Raw genomic sequence first — 25,869 nt, 5'->3', positions numbered from 1 at the left:
CATGCTTAAACGAGTTCTGAATGAGGAGTCTCTCTCCTTTGTGGTTTCACAGTCAGGTATTGAGATGTTTATTGAACTTTAGTCAAAAATGGTTTTGTTTTCAAATTTGTAAATTTTCTCATTCATCGTATCAAATTGAGTCACATTTAGAAACTGATGTTTCTAACTGATGTTTCAAAATTTTATTCTGTAGCTTTAGCTGCATTGGTGGTTTCTGTGCTTTGCCTCGGTTTGCACCAAAGCTTTTTATACACACCTCAAATGCTGAAATCCACTTCTTAGGCACAGCCATTTAACCTTTCTAAATTTTACAGGCTGCTAGCGGCTCAGGAACATTATGTGATAGTGTGAAAAATGACTGTGGAACTGGAATCATTCCTTCAAAAAGTGATTCATTGGTAAGGATATTTAGTCTTAAAACATGAACCTTGCAAAATTGAATTTTTTCAATTGGGCCTCCTCGAAGAACTAGAGACAGGGCAGAATGGGATGGATATTTTAAAAATTTCACATTGCTAGATTAGATAGAAAATAGAAGCAAGTAAACAAATAAGTAAGGAATTTAAAAAAAATAATTTGTACTATGTTATACATTTGGGGGTGTGATCTTTATTAGTTGTAATATTTAAAGTGGACATTTTAAAAATATTAAGTTTTTCAAATCTAAGAACTTGGCGGTGAAGGTAAATAATATATCTTACTTTGTTTTGGCATCAAAAGAAACAATCTGAAGAGTTAAGTTACCTCTAAATGTCACAGGAACAACACCTAGAGTGAAGTTATGTGTCATGTAATTCTACGTTATTTTAAGAGTTATAAACATCTTTTGGTGCTGTTTGATTTTTTATTTATTTTTTCTTCCTAAGGGAGGGTCAACAGGCAAAGGCTCCTACTGACAGAATCCATTTAAAAAACTTGACAGTGTGTTTATAAGTGATATTAATGTTTCTCATGAAATAGTTGGTGGAAAAAAATATGTTATATAACCTCAAATGTGTGGGCATCCTTAAGAACGGGCATGTTTATTGAATTTTGGAGCTAAAACTTTTTATAGCAGCTATAAAACATCTGGGACTCAGCGCAACAGATGTCAATCGTGGGAGCTTCTTCATTAAATACTTACTTAAAGCTGAATTTTCCTGGATTTTTCTTCTTTTTTTAAATTGAGGAACCAGTGGGTTAGTTTAATCAATTACTCCGGGCCGCAAATGAGAAAATTGCTAGATTATTGTTTCCAAAAATGTTGTAAGAAGTTTTCAGCAGGAGCTCACCGTCTGAGGGCCATACTCAGGGGGCTGATTCCTTCATCACAGATGATGAGCTCAAACTCAGACTGACCAAGTAGGCCGCTACACGCCAGCTTACAAGTCTGCTTTAATTGAGCTGAAAGTGCTGAAGGTAGTGATTTCTTCACGCAGTAGCACAATGGGGAATTGTATTAACACAAACAGCGACTGCAGCACATCCTGCCAACATGAACAAACCGCAGAGATTCACTAACCTTTTCAACAGCATCTACTTTTGACTGGGTGTGCAGCCAGTTTGGTACCGATTCAGCCGTGATTTTGTGAAATGATGTGTGAAAAACAGAATTTCAATTTCCATTCATTAATTACAAAGCAGGAGGGACGACTAGTTTACACATTTTGTGAAAATGGTGGTGAAAATTAAAAGCAAGACAGAATTATTCCCTGATCCTTTTAGTTTGGCATTGCTACATAGAACAATATAAAAATAAATATGTATTCAGAACTATATTAATAGGATCAAGTTGAATTTTCTGACAAATACTTTAGGACGTAATTTTGTGATTCTTCAAATTAAAATCCGAAAAGTCATTATTATAAATGCAGCCCATTCCAAACCTACATTTGCATGATTATGTATTTTTTTTTCTCTTTTTTGGCTTGAGGGAAGAGCTGCTCATGTTCAAATTACATTTGAGACATCGCTAAAAGGTTTTTCCTTGATAATTCGAGCAGAGAAAAGCTGCCAGAAAAGTCCTAAGGACCAATATCGGATATGTTATATCACATTGGGTTATCTATCTTACTTACTTACTACTTAGCTTACCTAGATACTTAACTTGTGCAAAATGTACTAAATTTGCAGTTTTTGTATTGTCTTCCTACTTCTGAAATACATTTACAATACCTTAAAACAGTAGGATGAGTAAATTATTTCATGTTTTTCTTTTCTAAATTAGATGTATTGCATTATTAATACCACATGACAGCTGTAATTCAATAAATCACAGGCAAGGAAGAAGAAAAAGCTTAAAGGTCCATTCTCACTAGATCTTGACATTCTTCCTTCTGCTTAATGCTGTCTCAGATTGCTGGACTCCCCTGGTATCTGGTTGTGATAGAACATTTTAATGATGAAACAATGTATTAGAATTGTTTCATTAAAACAATACAGTGAAACATGGCTGAAAAATAAAATAAAAAATATTCAACGAAACAAAAACACAGATCATTCTGTTTTTCTTTTAAATTTCTAAAAGCTTTTGTTCTGTTGTTTAGTTGTTGTTTTTTTGGTAACTACCTTTAGACACAGTTTGATACTAGACTTATTCTTCAATAAAACTACTTTTAACTATGTATGGCATCTGTAGTTGTTTTGTAATCTGAACATTGTTGGTTTGAATCCAGCTTCCCTCAGTCACATGACCCTGGATCTCTGGGTAAGACATTTAACCCCAGGTTGCTTTTTTTTTCTGCGTATCATTATGTGAATGTGTTGTTAGGGTGATTGGGCATTATGGCTCTAATTTTTATAGTTTTGAATTATTGGTAACAGGAGAAAAATGTTTTATGCATACAGTCAATTTAGTACTCCGCTTACTAATCCAAAAAAATTTAAATTGAATGACAAAATAAATGCTTTTTTATAGTCACGTGACAGTGAACATGAAGTGGTTGTTGTCTGAGGAACTCTAGTGTCTTTGCTTGCCTTGTTTTCCTACTCATGATCAGTTACTACAAGAGCTCAGGCTTTTCTTTTGCAGATAGACACCATCTATCCTGAAAAAAATCTCCTACCGGTAGCAATCAGCACCTTTCGTTGTGGTTATAGTTTCAAAGTGTGTGGCCTTCTCCTCTGCTCTGAACGAAACACGCCGCCTCCTGAAGGCAGCCTTAAAGTAATTTTCTATAATCTACTAATAGTCAGCTGTCAAAAAAAGTGATATCGTGTCTCCAGCTAATAATATCCTCCGACAGGAGGTTATACATAATAATTTTAATTTGATCATGAGGTATAATCTTTCATATTGAATAATAGTTGGCTGACCAAAAGAGCAACCAGAATCACATGCTATAAAATAGGGTGCAATTTGAAATCCTCAGAGAATAGTCCCCATAATTAATCAAAAGCACTTTACTAAGAGTAATAAAATAGTGGGCAATGCTAAGGTACATTGGTAGAAAATATAGATATTCACAATATTAGGTATAAAAATTTGTTTTTATGGTGCGAGTCAATTGTCCTGTAATGACACTCTTGCAGATTTTAATTGTACACTTACTTATTATGCTTATTTTCACCCCCAGCTCTTAGTCAGACATGCTTTCTTCAAAATGCCCTACCATTTTAAGAGTTTTAACCTCACTCTAGGACCTGTAATTCTTTCCCTCTCTTCAGTACCTCTGGGTGAGTCATAATGACTGTTCAGTTGTGTCCGTTCACCCATACCCTGTCTTATTGCACAGAGCAAACTTCTAAATCCTCCTCATTATGGACAACACATCACCGCTCCGGCAGAGAAACACTCTGACAGCACAATCTGCCTGCACAAGATAGTTTGACTGAATAAACACACCTACCAGTCAAGTTTATTAGGTTATGAGTCAGTCATGGGTCTGTGGTATTACAACCCTTTGAGACAGCAAACAGCAGCTTGTTTGCCACACTTCACTTGTGCAGTGGCATGAGACAATGTATTTTTAGTCTCCAAGACGAAAACCCATGAGGGATTGTTTTTAAAGTTTTCATCCTCGCATAGCATTGCTTCCAAATCTCTTTGTTTGACATAAATGTTATTTGTGAATTGCGAAAACTGGGGGCGAGGGGGATGTACGCAACCCCCCCCCCCCCCCCCCCCCCAAGAGCACAGCTTACATACGAAATGGGCAACAGAGCAAATGGTTTTGACGATTCAGTTGAATGAGTAGCAGAGACACAGTGTCACAACGATAGATTGGCATGGAGTTAATGAAGTCAGATGATATCTATCAGGGGACTGTGGTTTACTGAAAAAGAGGTGGATAAAGAGCAGGTGGAATGAGAATGTTCTGTGATAGAAAACTATGTGAATGTTGGGGAAAAAAACACAAAATATGAAAATGCTAAAAATGACCTTTTTTTATTAGCTTTACACTTTATCAGTGGTTTAATTTACAATGAGGTCTTTTTAGATTTGTTAGATATTCTGTATAAAACATTGCAAAATGATGTAGTGTTATGTCTTTGTTCTCAATATACAAAACTGACTTTCCAAGAAACAAACATTCCAACATTAAACAAGTAGTTTTAATTGTGTTTTTACTTCAGAGGAACTTCAATACGTCGTACATTACTAAATACATAATAATGTTCAGAAAACAGTTTTCATTTTATTGTGCCTATAAAATGTCTACACACTCATGTCAAATGTTTCTGTGGGGTAATAAGTGTCATGATGAATTATTTTCAAAACTTTTCCCCCCATTCATGTTATATTTTCAAATACCCTGTTTAATTTAACAATTCAAAAAAATCCAGAAATAGCAACAATTAAAAAAAAAAATCAAGTTGGAATATACAAGCTGTATAGCGGCAAAATTAACACTTGTTGCACAATTTTTAAAATAAGTTTCAGAGTTTGGTCTTAATTAAAAGTTAGAAAATTATCAGCTTCCCAAATTGACAATAATTCACTTCACCTTGCAAAATTTCTCCAACCTTTTGAAGGCATGTGTGAAGACATCTCTTGTCCATCAGACCCTTTCATATGTGGTCCCTTTCTAGCAGATTTAGTTCTAAACTCTGGCTGGCACAATCCAAAAATTTTATTTTCATCTCACAAGTTCATGTCACGGGTCTTTTGGATATATGAGAGAACATGCTATGATACTGATAAAGAAATTCTCACTCATCTTCTGCTTTCCAGTGGGCATCTGAAAATGTGAAGCTAAAACCCACTGGCAAAATTGAACATACTATGTAAAATGCTGTGCATTGTTGCAGCTTTTTTATGACTGACACCCTTAAACAATGAGATCCTTTAATTCTTTGAAACCTGTCTGGGATATACAGTATGTCTTTAACTATTAATCCATCACAGGTGTTGTGTCTGTGGGAGGAAGCCTGAGTATCTGGATGCACAATGTAGCAAGTTCTGAATGCCAGGATATCTGAACTTTGTTTTTGATTCATTAGATTCTTTACAAATGATAGCAGGTGTAAGCTCAATAGAACTGAATACAAAGAATGATTTTAAAATGTGCTTAGTATATTAATATATGGATGTATTTTTTCTTCTTAATAGATTTCATGCTGAATTGATTTGAGTTGTAGAGAAATTATGCCATATTTTTGAGTCGAAATATTTGGTTTTCATCACAAAAACTTGACATTAAAACGGGTGTGCGCACTTTTCAAAGTCACTATATTTAGAATATAAATTGAAGTTTTTTGGCATAACCATGCATAATAACTTCTCTGACAATAATATCTTCTGACTTCCTTCCTTTGCGCCCATCATTACTATGAATGCTAGAGGGGTTTGTCACATGGGCTTATTTCAAATGGCTCTTGCTACCATTTGTATTGGGTGGATCTACGTTAGGAAGTCGTGGCTGCTTATCACTGCTCCATTCAAAATCTAATTCCTCTTACAATGTTTTCTTGCAACTTTAACATTATAAGACTTTTTGATGCCCTCATAAACTCACAAAGTAACATATAGATGGTTATATAAGCCTCCCAGAAGTCATAATATACTTTATAAAAAACATATATATTTTTTTATGTTAAGGATGGAGGTTATTATGGTATAAATGAAACTATATTTATCCAAAATGAGCTGGTAAGGCTCAACAGTACTTCATCAGTGGCAGATTATTTAAACTTTTTGACATAAAAATTTTATATTTTCTTATTTGACTAGACTAAACAAATTAAAGATATCTACTGTACCAGTTGCAGATCACAAAACTGAAACAAGTAATCACCTTGGAGATTGTTTTAAAAGTGAGAGCTGGAACAGTCCAGTACACCGTTTTTATTTACTTCTGAAAATTCAAAAGGAAGACTAATCAGGGCTGATGAAGATTGTCTAACAAAACCTCTTCAGCACAGAGCAAATTCAAGACAGAGAGAGAGCACATCTCTCAAGAAATGTGTCTGATAATGTTATAAAATTGAATGTGACAAAAAATGCAGGTAAACATAAGAAGCAATGAAAGAAAATAAACCATTTGTATCTCAAAAGTAAGATATTTAGTTGTACGGTCAATATAATAACTCAGCTATTCAAATCTTAAAGAGTTTCCTATAAATGATCCCACTTTGAATGCAACCTTTTTCCGATCTTAACATTTAAATTAATTCTTAATTCAAATGGTACCAAATATTAGAAAATGTTCTCCTTTGTTTGAATGCCAATCCTTCTTATTTACAAGCTGCAATCGCTTCCAGATATATTTTATATTTACCAACTGTTAATACTCATGTAGACAGATAGTAAATGTTGGAAGGCTTATAGAGAACTGGGTATTTATATAATAAAAACTCAAGAGCAGACTTACAGATACAGAAAATGAAGAGGAAACCCCAAATTGAGTAGAGAACTGACAATAAATTTGTTAAACAAAAAATAGGACAGTTTATAGAGGAGGGTGATTACTGGCATCCATGTGATTAACAAGTGCCAAGTGTGGGAACAAAGATAAATTAGGAAGAAATTGGAAACACCGCAATCTGGGAACACTAAAGCAATGATTGAACATAGCCAAGATAATCTAATAAAAGTAGAAGTAATGAAAATTGAACACAAGGGAAGCAGCGGAATATCAAAAGTGCAGTTTGACTGAACATGACTGGATACTAAAATACCAAATAAACCACAGCAACATACCAGAACCAAAGTTTAAATAATTAGTGATACCAAATAGTGTTAAATATAGAAAAATGCAATTCTACTAATACACTTTTACTTTATGGTTCATAGGAAGATTTGATCCCAGTTTGGGTTTTAAGTTCACAACTGTCATCAACTAAAACAGATTGATGTGCTCAACCATCAACAACAAATTACCCCATTACATCCTCCTTTAACTATCAATGGTTGTTAAAAGCAACTTCACTTTCCTAGTCAAGCAAACAGCCTGTAATTTCACTTTTATGGCATAAACTTTCTTTGCTGTCTGCAGTCCATTTTTTCAGGGGTTTTGTGCTGACAAATTTGGAGTATCTTTCTACCAATAATGAGGTAAATAAACAAAACAAAATGCCACATGGAGATTAATTAAGCAGATGCCCAGTTGTTGGCTATGTTTTGCACTTTGGAGAACCACCAAGATCTGAATAATCAGACATTTGTCTATTAGTTTGTATGTGAACGTCTGCATTAGCTGATAATAGTGCAGTGTTGCATTTTCTATTGGCACGTTTAAATCTGCTGCATAAAAAAAAAAAATCAGAAGTTATGTATGAATCTCAAGTGCAGCACTTTTAAAAATATCCACACAAAGAATGTCCATTTTAGTATTCAGTTAAAACATTGTTGTAATTGAATGAAACTAATGAGAATGTCAGCTGGACCAATTTTGGGATTTCAAAGGCTGTCTAATTATCTCAAATCTCACCCACCAATTTATTTTTAAATTCTGAGCTTCAAGCTGTCCAAAAGCCAGATACAGGTGATGCAATCCTGATCTTTCATACTGTCACAATATTTAAAGTGAGGCATGCTTTGCTCTGTGGTTTTCTTCTGTATAATTGGCTGCTCAGCTTCCTCCCACTAGTCGACACTCTTCTGGCACTGTGTCTGTCGTAACAGTCAGGGGTCACCTCCCTCTGTGTTGGCCCTCTCCGTGTTGTGCTGACCTACAACAAGAGATGCTCCTCAGGAGGTCCCCAGTGACTAATGGTGCTTATTCTCTGCTTCGTGCCAGGAGCTAGCACCTAGGGCTGAGTGAATAAAACACAAACAGATAAGCACAGCAGGTGAAGAGGGAAGAAAATACAGTAAAAAGAAAGGGGGCATATTTGACAGAGAGATACTGGTGCCCTCAAGAGAAGAAGGTATGGACTGAATTAGGACAGACAGTCTGGGGGAGTGTTTGAGTGAGAGCCTGCTCTAACTTTGCAGAATTGCGAACTTGTCTATAGTGCTTTGTAGCATGCTCCGAGTTTTCAAAACGTGCATATTGTTTTGCATGTGTAGCAAAATGAAAACAATGAGCATGTAGGACAAGAGCCATTGATGGCACTTGGACTGCCCAGTGAGAATTTGACACAATAATTTGTAAGTTTCTATGAAATATTGTCCTGTGATGTTCAGATAAAGTTGTTCATCCACATTGGTCTCTACTGCATCAGACGTTTCTCAAAATAGAAGTGCAGAGGAAAAATTTGGAGAACTTGAGTCCAATTCTGTGCCTTTTATTTCTTAGTGTACTATGATGTATTAGTCCTTAGCTTTAGGTTTTTTAGATCTTCTGTGTTTCCATCCAGTTTCTCCTCTTTCCATTATTCATCCTTTGTTGTGTTTACGGTCTCCGGTCAGTGGCCAGTATCGACGCTGTGTCAATAATATGCTACATTGAAACAACATGGGCAGGTACAAAGAAACAAGTCAGACAGACACATTTCACTGTCAAACAAACCTCTCAAAATGGAGGCCCAAACATTGTTGGTGTAATTTGTATTTAACAGTGAAGTAAGTTGCATGACATGGAAATATAGTTTAAGTGAAACGTCTTGATGATTTGTTTTGTTTTGTTTTTGCTGCTTCTTTATGTGGACCTTTTTTGTTTACTGTGTATGTATGGAAAAAAAGCAGCAGAATTTAACAAGACTTGGAAATTAACAAACTTTAATGAAATGAATAATTTGAAGTTCATTATGCCTTTCACCCTGTGACGACAAAAGTGAAATTTATATCTTTAGAATGTTCTTCACTGGTCCTAAAGCACCATGGAAAATAAAAATGCCTAGCTTCATTCACCTTAAATTCTCCGCTTTTTTCTTATTACAAAATTCTCAGCAGACCTGTGACGTTCTGCTAGGCCCTTTAAGACCTGCCTTGGCCACTTAAGGCCTTTTCTGTAATACTCAGGTTGTTTCTAGGATAGCCGACGGCTATGCACCTCCAATGCTGTCAGTTAGATCTAGTTTTCCCCATGAAGTCTTTGTATTCTTTAAGATAGTTGTGCCATGTTGTGTTGATGAGGAGAATCATTGAGGATTTGATAGAAAAACAAGGACAAAAGCCTTACAAAAAAAACATGGGAGCACAGGGAGCCAGAGGAGAACAAAAAAAAAAACACCCGAGGAGAATGACTGGGGAACACAATATAACAAGGTATAATGAGGTTTACAGGAGGGATGAGAGAGAGGTAAATAAACACAGAGTGTGAAGGCTGGAACAATAGGCTGAGCTCAGAGTAACTTATAACAAGACAAGGAGTAAATAAACAGAATAAACTAGAATCACTGAGAAAAGAGTGAACTAAAGTAAATATGATGTAATCAAACTAAGGAACACAATAATAATCAAACTGGAATGAAATAATCAATACACCAAAATAACTCCTTACACTAACAGTGCACCAATCACAACTGATACCACCATCACTTTTAACATTTTATGGATTCACTTGTTTTCCAGGGATAGGTCCTGCTACTGATTCAATATGTGTTTTTTTTTTCAGTAAGGATTGTGTTCTTGTCTGCTGGTAAAACTTCATCAATTAGTTCTTTCTGCTGTATATCTTTTCGCAATTCTGTAATATCCGGTTGATTGTGATTCAGCTTCTGATTTGTGTAGATAATCATGCTCCATGTAATTGAAACATCTACATTATCTACTGCTGCCAGTGTCCGATGGTCACGCCATTGTCAGATTCTTCCTTTTGTTTTTAAATATTGATCACCTTATTTTTTTATACAAGAGTGCTGAAAAAAGTCTAAAAACATATCTGCATTAAGCTCTTACCTGAGTGGGTAGCCTCCAGCTTGACATATTAATGTCAGTCTGCATTACTGATAGATGTATACAGTTTTTGACTGCTCCTAAATACTCAGTTGTCATCTGTCTTTTTTGTAAATACTATTCCAAAAACATTTTCTAGATCATCCATCTGTAAGAAATTCAACAAACATGATGTGTAGATTCATCAAAGGTAACACAGAGCAGGAGCCGACTTGTAATGAGTTGCTGGGTATATGAGGGGGGCAACAGCAGGTTTATTAAGGCCATTTTTCATGTAAGCACCTCCAATAATTTGTTTTATTACCATGAGTGAAAATTATTTTGAAGGAGACTCTGTTAGTACAAAGATGGGAGACAAAAGACGCATTTGACAGAGAGGCACAGCGCTTCTGCCAATAACTTAACATTAACGCAACTGTGCATTACACTGCTTCTGTGCTATAAATGATCGCAGGCTACATTTGCAGTCACTCTAATATTTATAATAGTGAGAGAAGAAAAGAGCAAGAATGCTTGAGCTGTTGTTAAAGAGTTTCTGTTTACACTGGGAGCCACAGGAAGTTCACAGTGTGAAACTAAACAGCACAGCAGGTCTTTTAACTGGAAATAATTCACATTTATTTTACCTACCGTGACCTGAGATTATATCGGTGCAGCACGAACTGTTTAAAGACGAAATAGTGTTTTTCACATAAACAAATACTGAAACTTATCAGCATCTAAAAAAAATTGGTAAACTTAAAGTAAGCACAATCATACTGAAAACATATATTAACTTTTTAGTTCTCTCTGTAACAAGTTATATCGATGTTATGACCCAGCTTAGCCAGGGGGAAGGAGAAGTAACATTAAGGAAACCTAGATGTTAAAGGTTTATCAGTTTGGGGTTTATTGTTTGGGTTTAACAAAATAAAAAGGTAAAAAAAAAAAACTACAATCAAAAGTTAGGGTCTTATAACCAAAAATACTAAATAAAACAATATCCACAAAACAATCAGAGTTGTAAACCAAAGATCTTAACAAACCAAAACTGCACCTTTTGTCCATAAGTCACAAACCTCATTTTGCTGAAATGCACATCTTTTCAGTCAAAACTTTGTCTCAAACCAGTTGTAAAACAATACAAATCTGAGTGTGATGAATTTGAAAGGTTTGTTAGTTCATGTTTACTGGATGCTTTCCAGGAACAAAGGAAACAATGAAACTGTGAAAAGCATTGAAGTGGTGGATGGTTTGGGTTGGCAGCAGTCTGACTGAAATCACAGGCCAACAGAGCAAAGGGGACCAGCCAAGAGAAAAAGTCCAAAACTGGGCTGAGAATCAAAACCGGGCAGATGATCTGACAGGGAAAATAGCTGGAAAGCCAAGTCAAACAGAGCAAGCTAAGCAGTCAACTCCAAAACTGGACAGCTTCATAAACTGGAGAGGTTAATGAGTGAATGGAGAGCGAAAAAGGGAATAGGTTAAGAGAACTGGACAGTTGGGATTGGGAATGACAAAATAGATAAGTGTGGGACAGGATGTAAAATGATTGGAGAGGTAATGAACATAATAAAAAGATAAGTGAATGAGTAAACAAGCCAAACAGAGACATACAAAAAAATCCCGTTCATATAAGTAAATCCGGTATTATTGTTTGCAAGGACAAGTGTCTTGCAAAACCATTTAAAAAAATATTTGGACACAAATTCACAGACACAAGACAATTCATGAATGAATGAGAGTTGTTAAGATGTTGTTGATGGATATTCACTCTCCAGCCCATGTGTTTCCTCCACTTTAAGCACGACAAAGTAAGAAAAAAAACTACATAAAACAGATGACTGACAAGATTTTCAGAGCAGGGTTGCATTTCACCAGGTTGATTTGAACTCTGTGCTGGTATCTGCATCTGGGCAAATCCAAAACCATGAGATGTGACCTCCATCTGTACCTGCTCTTTGGATGTGTCATCTGCATAATGGAGTTGGATATTTACATTTATATCTACTTTTGTGAGAACTTCACTTGTTTAAATTCTTCTCACAGAGGTTAGATCTGATTATGCAAATGAAGTGGGTATGGTTGGTGAACAAACTGACAAGGCCAAACCCCAGTACAGGCTGCGGTATGGATTTTATATTTTACTTTTTTAGAGGTGAACTTGAGAGCCTCTCCTTCACAAACCTTCTATCAGATTCTGAATGCTAGGTGTATTTTTCTTATTTTCAATCCATCTTGCTTAGTTTATACCTGATACTGCATAATTTTTCAACCAGTATGCAGCATAAAACTCTAACTAGGAACAAATGTGTTTGGAGGGCAGAAAGCAACATCAACACATTTTGAACAAAACACAATTAAAAAAAACTACACCAAAATACAGAACAGGTGAATGTTTCCCAACACCATTCAATGCACAATTATAAAATGCAGCACAAATAAAATCCATAAATCTAAATTTTAAAAAAACATTCCATAAAGATAATATTTAGAGGTGAAGAAGAAATGCATTTATTTTCAGGTTGAGAATATCTCGAAATAATTATAGACTGTGCTGGAGAGAAAAGAATGTGATGGTTATTAGCTCATTGTCAGCGTTGTTTTGCTTTTCTGCCTGTGCATTCTGAATTACTTAGCAAATAACTGAATGAATGTCATGCTTGGGAGGCAGTAATTGAAAGATATAGAAATTGAAAATAGAGCCCTCTGGAAAATAAATCATCTGTCAAGACAAGAGCAAAGTTTGTAAGGGATTTTGGAGATAGAGGAGAGAGAACGGAGGTTGGTAATTGCATGGCTTCTGGCCTCGTGATATTTTTTCACCCTGACATGTGCATCTCTCGTTGATACACGCAGGGAACATGAGCAAGAAGCTGTTTCATTGCCTTTATGTCTTTTCCCCCGCACTGCTTTTACTTTTCTCTCTTACTGATGAAAGATGCCAGATGACAAGGATGAATGGAGAAGGAAGGAGAGAAGCCATTGATCCTGAATATCCCTCGAATATGACTTTCACTAACATCAGAATGTTCATATGTGAGCACTTTAAAGATTTGGAGTGTTATATGGAATTCACTAATACCTTCCTCCATATCTGTCTTTGTCTTCTCGGTCTTTGTCTCCCCCTCTTAGGCTCAGTGTCACTCAGTGTACTCCTGCTCTCTGTTGCAGTCGTAGTATGTGCCGTTTGGCTCGTAGCTTTATGTGGGATCTGCACCTGGTGTCAACGTAAACTGGTAAGTTATGGAACCTAACATTTTAGCTTTCATTTATTGCTCATGACAATTGTTTCTCAGTTTCTTTGAAATATTGTGTGTATGTTGATGGCACATACACTCAGAATGTCATTCATTTTGGATTTTTTTGAGAAATCAGATCTGTTGCTTTCTTTACTCCTTATTTTAATTGCCTTATTCATTTATTTGGGGTTGTTCAGATTGATCACATGTAGTCAGTGTCTTACAGGCAGTACAAAGCATTTAGATGGTCTCATGACAAAATAGTTTTATGATACATTTAAAAATAAGCCTGTCTGTCACTCAGTTCAGGCATTGCGAAGTTGATATGGCAAAAACACAACAGAAACATTGGCTTAAAGAAAACATTGCTTGGATGATTCCTTCCACATCACAGCTGCTTTCCTATTTCTCCTGGTGTCTCTTGAAGGAGTACAGTGGTACCCTGCCAAAAATGTTAGTGTTATGTGACTCTAAATTATTCAACCCGTTATACCTGGATGTCTGGATCTTTTTGTGAAACATATCTAAAATATTCTGGAAAGTGCAATGCCATTTGACACACTATTGGCTGGCATTTTCAAAAGCAGAAAATAAATGGTTCTGTAAATATTAGCATTTCCAGTAGCCCTAAAACAGTTTCCACTGTGTGTAATGCATTGTAAGGTATTTTTGGTACTTGAACTATTAACATAGACATTTCCTAGTCCTGTGAATACTAAACATCTAGTCTATTAAAGTTGTTTCCCAGACACATGTTACTTTGAAGTAAGTTTCAGCTTTTGGGTTACTGCTATATGGGATTCAGCCTCAAGCAGAAAGTACCATAGCTAAAATAATGTGGACTTGACACTTTTGGGGCAGTTTTTACTTGGCCCACATTTTTCACCAAGCCATAAATTTAACAGTACTATTAAAAAAAATAGGAGCAAGGGAACTCACTAAGCTACTAGGAGATCTTTGTAAACAGTTAAACTTGAACCGAACCAAAAACTCAGTTTCTCCAGGGGAAGCAACTGGTTTAGGCTGCTAGTGCAGCAGAATAAAGTCTTCTATGTGCATCACGTTTTCTCATAACGGCTGGCTCAGAGGCAGGTCATTCTGTACTATGTAGAACGATTTCAACCCAAACCTCATAGCATTTTGAATTAATTCTTTCCAAATCACTCTTTAACTTCATCACCTTTAGGACATTTGTTTGCATTGCAGCATGTTTTTCAATAAAACATCCTCCATGAAGCCATGGTAACCGCACACACTGAAAATGCTAAAAATATTCTGTCACAAGTCTGATACTTCTTATAACACAGCCTCTGTAATCTCAGAATAACTTCAACTAGATTGGCAATTAGAAAGCCACTGTTGAAGAAGATTTGCATCAAGCTTGACTAGAGTTTGTCAAAAGCCAGCAGAGACACTCTGTGGTCAAGGGGAAAAATTATTTGGTCGGACAAGACCAACATGGAGCTTTTTCAGGCAAGATGCTAAGTGTGGCTGACACTAAGCACTGCATAGCATCACAAAACAAACCATTTCCACTGTGAAGCATGGTGGTTACTGCATAATATAAAGCTTGTAAAGATAGAAGATGAAATAAATGGCTCAAAGGGAAATCCTGGAGGACAATTTGTTTCCATCTGCAAGAGAACTATGGCTTTAGAGAACATTTTTCAGCAAGACAATGACGCCAATCGTGCAAGTAAAGCTACACATGAATGATTTGAAGAGAGGAAGGTGGAGGTTCTGGAATGGCCCAGTCAAAGCCCAGACTTGAGTTCTATAGAGAATTTGTTGCTGAATTTGAAAAGTGCTTGAAAAGGGTGAATATTAATGCAATAATTTTTTTGTCAAATTTTCAAATTGATTTGTAAAAGCAATAAAAAGGGTAACACATCCAAGAGGGTGAGAACGTTTCATAGGCACTGTAATGATACATCTGAACCTAATCTGAGAGACAAAGCAAAACAAAGTTCACCCTTAGTGGATCTGCAGTGAGATTTCTTCTCATTGCAGCGCACGAAGTGGTGTGCAAAGACCCAAACATAGATCAGTTGAGGCAGTGTTAAGAATTATGAAAAAATAAGAAAATGTAACAAAAGCTGCAGAAAACTTCTAGTTTTAGTTGTTTTACATGGTGAAAGTATAGTGATAGTCCAGCTAACCTGGGATAGTGTGAAACACCTACAAATACAAGAAAGGATTCTTTCAAGAAGAGATGTTGATTTTGATTCTTCAGAATCGATGTATATTCTTGAAAGATTTGTGTAATCTCCTCCACTGCCAGAAGGGGGAAATGTAAAATTCTGAACTGCAGCATGGAAATATCATCCCTCACTAACCATATTCATACTGTTATGTTTCCAGAGGGATTATGAACAATTTGCTGTGAGGATGAGTTATATTTGTGTAGAAAGTCAGGCTCCTCTGTTAACACCAGTGTGACCTTGAATTGAATGTACACTCTGTTGTTGTTGTTGTTATTGCTGATTTGTGCTTTGGCTGTATGTTTCCCATGACAGAAAACACCAACGTCCTTCATAAATATGTCTCTGTATGCTCAGAGCTTGTGCATCATGGTTGTTTGCCTCGAGCCCACGTCACTATGCTAATGAATCATATGTTAATGGAGACATATCTGCACTACTGACCACTGAAGGAGCAGTAATTTGTCCTATAAGTTTTGATGTCTGTTGTTGTCGTTTCCTAAATTCAGTCCTCCGGTCCTCCTTGCTGTTCTGCTCTCTTTTCTCTGCTTGTTTTAGTCACTGCTGCACAGCTGTTCATAAAACATGCAAAAGCTGAGCACTAACTAGGCTGTTCAGGTGAAATACATCTCTTTAAAAGACAGAGCAGTCACTATTGTTCACACCTGACAAATTGATTTGTTTTCTTTGTGCATTTTCAAGGTATCAGTGTCTCTGTCTTTGTTCTTGTCTTACCATCGTTTTTCTTGAAGAGCCTGTCATGCATTTATCTCTTTGTCACTTAATCTCCATGTTTATGTCAGGATGATTCCTTTCTACAGTATCACCCCTCTCCTATGTCATGCTATGACAGGAGACGGCATTGTTATGCTAACAAACGCTTATGGAGAAAAATTAATGGAAATTAAACACATGTAACAGCTAGAGTGATTTAACAGCATCATATTTATGAGTTGATGGCGAAAACAGCATTTGGAAAATGATGTGGAAAAATTACAGTTAGGTTACAGCTGCTAGTTGTATTGCTATATGTTTATTCTAAGTTCTGTATATTCCCACCAAGTTAAAGCTGTTTGGGTTACATGCACAGGGTTGGACGTTGTTTTCCCCAGCTGCATGGGAACCAGTCTGATTCCCATGCTTTGGATCCCTTATCCCTTTGTACAAAACTCATGTGTTGTCTCTGCCTGGCAGAGCTTTCCGTTTCAGACTTGCTTCATTATTGATTGTCCTGTGAGCTCTCTGAGTTGTGCACAATTCATGAATAAACCTGATTGAGTGATTTTACCTGAACAGTGCTTGGAAATAGTTTTTTTCCACGACAGAAAATTAACTATATTTATCATTATTTTGAAAACAGATCTCATTAGAAAGCATATTTTAATTTGCGTTAGATATAATTTTACATGTAATGATAAATATGGTTAATTACTAATACAATATGCAGACAGGAATCACAGTGCACTATGTTAAAATAGCTAATGTTAAACTCTGTGTTCTGATATATGCCCTGTTAGCATTCAGAGTTCATTAGATTTATGTATCATTTAATTAACTGTCATTAGTTAAAACTATTTCTATTTCTGTTTAGTCACAACTAGTAACCGTGTTTTCCACTTTTCCAAAGCACAACCATCACCCTTTTCTTTAGTTTTTTAATGCACAATAACAAAAAATAAATGATCAGAGATAAAAACACAATTCCTCCAGCTGCATCCAGCCTAGGTAGTTTTTTTCCAACACTGCGAGCTCATAAAACCAATTATCGTTTCAACTCCCACAGAAACATGCACAGATCAGTCAGCAGCAGCACAATACCTCCTCACCTGTGGCGCAGTGTGCATGCAGGCATGTTGATTATCAGGGACCCTCCAGCTGATCCAATTTAACCATAAGAGAAAAACAGAAGAAAGTCTCTTAATAAGCTTCCTCTCACCCCCCCCAAAAAATCTCATCTATTCAGAATTTTGCAATGTATTTCAAGCTTACAACTAGATAGTAGTTTACAAGCTGAACTTGTGGTTGCCATCTCCTGTTTTTGAGATGGCATTATGTATCAAATAATTTCCAGAAAATAAGTGTGTGATATCTTTTGAATGCACAGAACCATTCTGAATCAGATTTGAGTTATTCAAGTCCAGAAGTGTATAATACGTTTTGTCATGGAATCATTTTTGCTTTCACTGATGATCTTATGCAGCAAAGTAATTTTCTTGAACTTACAGTATATGTTGTTTTTTTTCACTTTGAAGAACGTTTTGAGTTTTAATTTATGAAAGTACTTCAAGAACTTGGAGAATTCAGGGATTATACTTAGTTTTTTCTATAAATGTGGAGCACTTGATGGGTATGAGATGCAGTGCACACTCTCTCAATTTTTGCTTAAGAAATGTTAAAGTGTGAATAAAAAAAATATTTTTTTTGATATATTGAATCTATTTACATTTTTCTCAGTCTGCAAAGGAGAAGTATTTGTTACAGTAATCCAGCTGGTCAGTAATCTTTCCACTCTGTATTTTGAGCTCCAAGTTGCTGAAGTTGGAAGGACTCCTTGTCATCACCTCAACCTTTAGGTCTTCCATAGATTCTCCATCAAATTCAAGTCAAGGCTGGCTGGGCCATTCCAAAATGATAATTTTACTTCCAGTCAAAAAAGAATGTTGGGAAATTCAAATATTTCTTTATACCTAAATCTGTAAGTTAGTTAGTCTGTAGCTATACGACTGTCTGGCTTCTTGCCACGGGATTTTGCAGGAGATAAAGATGGGTGGAGAGCAGGAGGAGATGTGGGACAGAAGTAGGAACTGCCATAAAGGCTTACAGACAAGCAGGAAGACAAGGTGTTGAACATCCAAGTGTGTAACAAACACCATGACAGCACAACTTAAGAGAGCTGAAGAGCAAATCACGGTCTGTCCAATTCATCTCATGCTGCATCTTTATCATCCTCCGCACAGCTTCATTATTCTACATTCTTTTTCAAGCTTCCTCAATCTTGTCTCTTTCTGTTTTTCACATGCCTCCCTGCTTGGTCGTCTCACTCAGTCGCTCCTGTTTCTCCCCATCCTCCAGATCATCCTCTGTGTTTCTCACATCCTCCCACACACTCTCAACATTGTACCTTCTCCGCCCTTTCTCTCTCACCTGAAGATTTTATCATTCTCTTTAATGATAGATGAGCTCGAGTTGATAGTACATTCTTGACTGTTAGAAATGTGTCTCTCATTTCCTGAATCTGATATTATTCTGCGTGTTTACAGTGTAACAGCTGGATGTGAAAGGTACATATCAGGTTAGGCCCCCTGGCTTTGCTGTCTATTGACAGTGTTTGCGCCGCTGTGCATGGCATATGAGATGTGGCTTGATAAATAATGGAGTTTATTGTGTATGCATTAGAGATAGATAAACTAGAATATAAAAATAGGCTATCTGTCTGCAGGACCCTGAAAGCTGTATTAAGATAAGCATTTTGCTTGTCGTGTCTGAAAGCTTAAAGGCTCCAGGCAGCTTGACATTCGTTTTTTGAACACAAATACTCAGTTCACCTGTCAGTTCAAAAATAGTGAGTAATGTCTGTAACAAACCTGTCATGTAAAAAGTCAAACTGGCATTTTAAAAGAGAGCCAAAACAGCAAAACAGAACATTTGATTGAGGTGTTTTAATATGTTATTGACAAGTTTTGTATGATTTAAAAAAAAAATCTAAATATGATGAAATTGTTCTGTATTTGTTGGGTTTTTTTTTAGGTTATTCAGATAGTCATAAAAATTCATATTATTGAATTATTAAAACTCTGGTAGGTTTACAACTATTTTTGATTGCACCTGCTTCCTTAAAGCGAGATTTTTAAGAAGCCATCAGATTCAGAATGTTGGTGTTGGTCAAACTTTACCTGGATTATTGTTTTTCTACACAACTCAAAACCTTTTGTACGTTGTTCTTCTGGTGCTTTTGTTTTGGAAAGCTGCAATGTATACTTATATTTCATTGGACACTTTGCGACAGCTGCTCTTCAGAGACTCTATTCGCTTTCATATATAATTCATGGCACACAGTTTCATTCAGCTGAGCAGGTCCTGACGTCAGACTGACCTCCTTTCAGGGTTTTGTGGCAGTACCGGATCCTGATGGTTAGCACGATCCCTGGTCCTCGGCGTGAAGCTGCTGCTTGCCTGGGACTTTTAAAATGACATGATGTCTTCATATGTGTGTAATGCTCTCCGGGGAGCTCCTAACAATCCAAAGATGTGCTGTGAAGGTCGGCTGGGAAGTGACCTGCAAGCAGGTGTGAATATAAAAATGGTTGTGCCCTGAAAACATGTACTAGAGAAACTAGATTAGGACAAACAGGAAAAGATTTAGGACAGAAGTGAAGTTCATATCTATTCAGGATTTACCATTTTAAAAATTAAAGGTTATTTAGGATTTTCCCCCCTTTTCCATAATTAGACCTTAAAGTAACCAATCAGAAAGAAAAGTAACCCAGGCCTTTTATACAGAAAAGGACTGCAGAGCATAACACCACAAATGCATCAGTACAACCAGGTCACTGAATATCAGCATCATTTTCACCAGGAGCAAACTGTATAACGCAATAGCCGTTATAAATATCTCCTGACAAGTGCAGCGCCAAGATCAAGTCTGTGGCTCGCCTCTTCAGTGTTGTAGTAAAATACACAGCATATAATCCACACCTGCAACAAGCTTCTAAATGTCCATGTCAATGCCAATAATATTGAAAAGCCATTGTTAAATAAAGTTTGGAAAAAAAGAGATAAATATGAACAACACTAAGGCATATGGAATAATACATATTTAACCTTTTTAAATATTTTTAAGGAACAATGTACATCAGTTCATAATTCACATGTTCCTGACTTGATGGAAAGTAATACCGTTCCGATCCTTGACAAGCTGAGAGTGTAAAATAAAAAAATAAACAAGTAAACATGATTGCTAAAGTTACATGAGCATAAATGAAAAGATAATTAAACTAGAAACAAAGCAAGTTTTGGAGGATATGCAACAGGCCCTATCTAAATTTGATTGTTTTATTAGTCACCAGCCACTACTTCACAGATTTCCAGAACAGTCTTTTAAGTTGTAATGCTTATTTTAGGAACTGTAATACATGTGTGTCTGCCTTTTACATTGTTTTTCCTGAAATATTAAAACTTAAAGGCTTCCTACATCAAAGGCTTTATTTAAGTGAAGGTGGCCTACTTTGTCACCCACTGCTATATAATTTACTTATGATACTACATAGATAAAAAAAACAACAACTTCCAGTTTCAGTAGAATAGTGTTTCTGAGGTCAAAGCATAATAAAGTACTAATATTCAATCTTGAGATGTGATTTGAGTTACCTATCCCACAAAATCATTGTTATTAAAGAGTAAAACACTACAGATGAAATGAAGTTGTCAAACCAAGTGCTAGATCTAATGTTTTATTCAAAGTCCATCTCATAAAAAGGTGAGATGAGATATAAACTATTTTATGTCTTCTTTTTAGATATGCTCTCAGTTCTTATTAATCCTCTGTAGGACAGCAAAGAAGACATTTCTATCACTGACCAATTTTTTTAACATGATCTTTTTCAGTTGTGATGGTTTTTGAAACGGTCACAATTGATGTTCTCTCTTCTAAAATATTAAGTGGTAGATGATGCATAAATATTAATCATTCTGGTCAGATTGTACTTTTGTTTAGGGGGTTCATATCATCCACTCTGATCACTTATAAAGAAAATAACAATGAGCATGAAAACCTTAAATGCTTACATGACATGACAGTGTCTTAGCTTGTTATTAGATTAAGAAATTGATCAGTATCTAAGTTGAAGAAACCAAACATTGACTAAAAACAGAATGAAGCGATCATATTGGAAAAGTAAGGAAAGGAATAGATGGTGTCTGAAGGAAATTAGTCATAAGTGCTATTTTTGATTGAAGAACTGCACCCATAACTCCCCCTATAACGGGTAAAATCAACTCTGAATAATGCCCGGAATATTATATTATATAGAATTTCTTTATAAAGCCGCAGATATACTGTATAAGAAAGATCAGTGTTTAAAAAAGGACTTTCAATAGAGTTTAAAGACTTAATTTGCTCCCACCAACTACGCCTCTCAGTCTGGACTTTCAAGATTTAATAGCACAATTTGTTCCACGTTTTGAAAACCTTGTGTTAAAACTTGATTACAGGGTCCCATAGAAATGCAAAAATTGATAAAATAGTTTCCCAGAAACATTAGACAGAAGGAACCTTTCTTCAGTTCTTCACCTTTAAAGTCAACTCCTATTTTTGCTTCCGTTTGTTCTGCTGGGCAAAGTTTTTATCAGAGTTCCTACTTTGAACAACAATAACTTACCAGCTTCATAAGGAGTTGTGGGTTTTTTTGCCAACATTTTTGTATATTTGATTGGCCAAACAAGTTGGATGCTCACCCATCACTTACTCGATTTAAAAATGAGTTTACTTTGATAGAGTTGACATTTTACTTTACCAAAATGGAGCAGTATGCAAAGATGCACATCAGTTTTTAATTTAGCAGAATTAAATGCAACAGGTTTTGTAAACACAGGCCAAACAAACAAAAATATTAAAAACATATTTTTTACACAGTGGCACAGCCTTGCTTTGATATATATAATATTAGCAGAGAAGACTTCAAACTGGGACAGATGTTTGGAAGCATTTCTTCAGACAATCTGTAAATTTCTTTATCCCACGATAATCTGTAAAGCTCTATTTAGTAGTTTGTAAACAATTAACATCTGTTTGAACCTAAATAGATGGTAATCAGTACTTTGAAATGATGTAGAAATGCCATAAAAATGCATTTTAAACCTTATTGTGCCATTTTTATGTTAAATGTTGAAACACTTTGATACGGTGCACGTGGAATTAATTTTAATTATGTATGTCTTTCACATGGCAGAAAATTATTCAACAACTTCACTCATACTTACAGTCATGCCTAACTTCTCTAATTTATAAACAGATATCATGTCTCTAATTCTCATAAGCCTCCCTCATAAATGCACCTTCTGTTGTGAACAGTACAGGATAATCTTTGCTGTTTGTCATATTACCAGATCACTCCTTTAAATTTAAATCATCAGACATGCATCATAGAGTATTTGTAGAATATAAATGTAAAATGATGTCAAAAGTGTCGAATGTAATTTAAACTTCAAGTTGATGAGGAAAAGGTTTAATTACAGCAACAGATGTAGCAGAAATCCCTCATGAGGTTCAGCTTCAGAAGGTTACTTCCTTCTATTTTACTGTAGCAACATATTTTTTTACAAGAACTACATGATACATTTCTCTCTCTCTCTTTCTCTGATTGCTGTCGACACTCTGAGTAAAAAAGGCCTAAGTAATTCAGTAAGAAAAAGTTTTGTGTTTTATCCCTCAAGAGTTCAGTGAACATGGAGTTCAGTAAAATATGCAGGTCAGTGACTGTAACTAGAATTGAAAGCAAAATCCAGTAAGTTGCAAAAACAGCCTTTAGCCCTAAAAACTGTTTCTAATTTTTAATACTGTTTTTTGCAATGTTAGATTTCACTCTAAGACTTTTAGTGTAAAATGTAAACATAGTGTAAGGGTTTAAAAGCAGGGAGAGCTTTACTCATAATTATCTGTTTCCACAAACTGATACCATGGTATATCGTACTGTACTACTAACGTATCCAGCATGATGTCTCGATGGCTCTCAACTTTTGTAATTTTGCTGACTGTTATTAATATTTATAAAGGCCAAAAGATTTAAAGTGAATGTTACTATTGTTGCATATAATTCCTAAGAAGAAACCACTACATGCAGCACAGTTAACATCAGAAGTGGGACAAAGTCATTGTTTTGCAAGTCAAAAGTAGGTTGAGGTCTTTTCACCTTTCTGTTGAAACACTCTCTCTGCGTGGTTTAAGAGCTCAAATCTTTTCAAGTCAAAAGGTTCAAGTCATGTCTTACATTTTTTTGCGAATTTATCAAGGTGTGTCTAAAAGTTATTCAATTTATGACTTCAAAATTCGACTCAAGTTCACACCTCTGACCAACCTTATCCTTAGGATTTCTCACCTCTTCCAGAACTAAAGTGATCAGAAGGAACGTAGATGCCTATGTGTGAGCTCAGTTTTACTGCTGTGCCACCTCTGTAGGGTTTTATGAACATATCCCATGGAGTTTAAACACTGACTGACTTATGTGTGTCTGATTTACAGATGGATTGGATAGCATTTTGTTTCATCTCTGTAAAGATATGTTTGTGCATGTTCCATTCATCTCAGAGTGTGTTTTTGCATCTCATTAGAGTAAAGTGGTCTCTCGTCACCTTGATCCTCTGAAGCATGCCGCCAGCCTGGCATCCAACCAGATCTATTACTCTTCTCTCATTTATCATTTTGAGCCACACTTGATGGAATCTGATGCCGTCCTAAAGCCCACATAATGAACACTTCGCTTGCAAAAAATGCAGTTGTACAAATCATTCGCAGCATGTCTCTAAGGTTTGTCTCTCTCTTGTCCCTCTCTATCTCTGTGTCTCTGCTTAATGTCTTTTCAGGGGAAGAGAAATAAACCGGGGATGGAGGCTGCCAGCTCTCCAGAATCTGTGAGAGGTCGAGGAGAAAATAAAGCCATCAAGTAGGTGTCAGAGAGGGAGTAGATGTGGACGCATGGAAATGACCCATGATGTGGTGATAGTTTCAGATTTTCACCGCCAATTTCTGATTGCAGAGCTAATGTATAGTAATAGTGTATATGTAATGTGATTGCTCCCTGCATGGTGCTGAAGGGCCGCCATAAAATGATACTGTTTAAGTAGAAATACATTTTCGAGGACGATCAATTAAAAAAAAAAAATTCTTAAGGCACAAAGTGTAGAGAAATTAGTTTTTTCAAGTTGTCTGCAGAACAGTGGTCAGCGGGGTCATGGAAAACATTTTCTAAACAAAACTATGGCTGAATTCTCCTGTAACAATATGACTCTGAATAAACTTCCCCTTCCGCTCCCTATAGGAGCGTTTAACCAAGCTGGTGACAACCATGAATAGGGGCTGCCAGGTTTTTGTTGTACGAATCTCTAACACATTGATGAGGGGCCTATGTGATAAGTGAATAATCTGTTAAATGGTCAATATGTCTTTTTTTTTTTTTTCAAATTTCTAACATCTAATCCAATTAAAAACACAAAAAAGTCAATCATAGAATAAGTTTTTTGCTAATGACTGGGAGGTATTGGTAAGCCACAAATTCAAAAGCAGGACACATTTTAAAGGCTCCTATCTTCTCCAAAGATAAGAGTTACTGCCATCAACATTGTTACCACTAAGAAATGTTCAAGCAAACACAAACACAAAGCATGAATGTAGTGCATGTTGAACAAATAATCATTAGTTCAATTTATTGGAAACATCTGATATCCGAGAAGATAAATTTTAAAAATTAAATATTTTCATAATATTAATGTTATTACAGTTGAGACTGCTGGAAACTGACAACATCCTTTGTCTTTTTTTCTTTGAAATTTTAGAAGTTCTCCTCAATTACAGCAATAATACTCATCACTGATTCATGATCAAATGGCTTTTATTGAGATTTCTCATCATTTTCATCAGTCTTTTAATAGGGAGCTGTAAATTAGTAATACAGTATCCATCCATTAATTGGAAGACTGTTGGCTCTGTGTGTCAAAATGTCCTTGAGCAAGACACACAGCCACACTTCATGCAGCTGAGAGACGGTTACATTAAAACAAGAAATGTAACCGCTTATAGGCGGCTGATTTATAATAATAGGATCTTTATCTGGAGTAGGTTAGGGTTGGTTTCAAAAGTACTGTAAAGTGATCTGTTGAAAAAAATGTAACATAAGAGTAACAAATATGGGTGTTAAGGTTCGTTGTGTACAACAAATTAGATTAACCGTTTTTTAGTTGCTGTTTTTAAGTTTTCTAAGTCTGTTTCATAATAAGTGTGATTTTTGTGAAGATATTTCGCAATTCTATTGTTTAATGTCTAAGCTGTAATTATATTACAGATTTTGTTATTATTTATTTTCAGAAAAGCATCATATTATTACTTATATGCAATGATTGTTATAATTTCATTTTTTACCATATGGTTTTATTCTGGGCTGTATTTTTCTATTTCTAATGTTCTATAATGGTCCTTGCAGCAATCCTCGTCCTCCATTATCATCTTCTTTAATTCCTCCAGCCCATTCTGCCATTA

General features: G+C 35.8%; 1 protein-coding gene across 3 annotated transcripts in view; it reads left to right on the top strand.

Moving 5' to 3' along the window:
* The window catches only part of syt7b (synaptotagmin VIIb), a 104,549-nt gene that overhangs the window by 35,428 nt on the left and 43,252 nt on the right, over positions 1-25,869 (top strand). For all 3 annotated transcript variants that reach the window (XM_032559774.1, XM_032559772.1, XM_032559771.1), the window contains exons 2-3: positions 13,316-13,419; positions 24,201-24,280. In XM_032559774.1, the coding sequence (XP_032415665.1) occupies positions 13,316-13,419; positions 24,201-24,280 (184 nt within the window). The remainder of the gene's footprint in view (positions 1-13,315; positions 13,420-24,200; positions 24,281-25,869) is intronic.

Source organism: Xiphophorus hellerii, chromosome 4 (assembly GCF_003331165.1).
Source record: "Xiphophorus hellerii strain 12219 chromosome 4, Xiphophorus_hellerii-4.1, whole genome shotgun sequence".
Lineage (NCBI taxonomy): Eukaryota > Metazoa > Chordata > Actinopteri > Cyprinodontiformes > Poeciliidae > Xiphophorus > Xiphophorus hellerii.
This window is presented reverse-complemented; position numbering and strand designations above follow the sequence as displayed.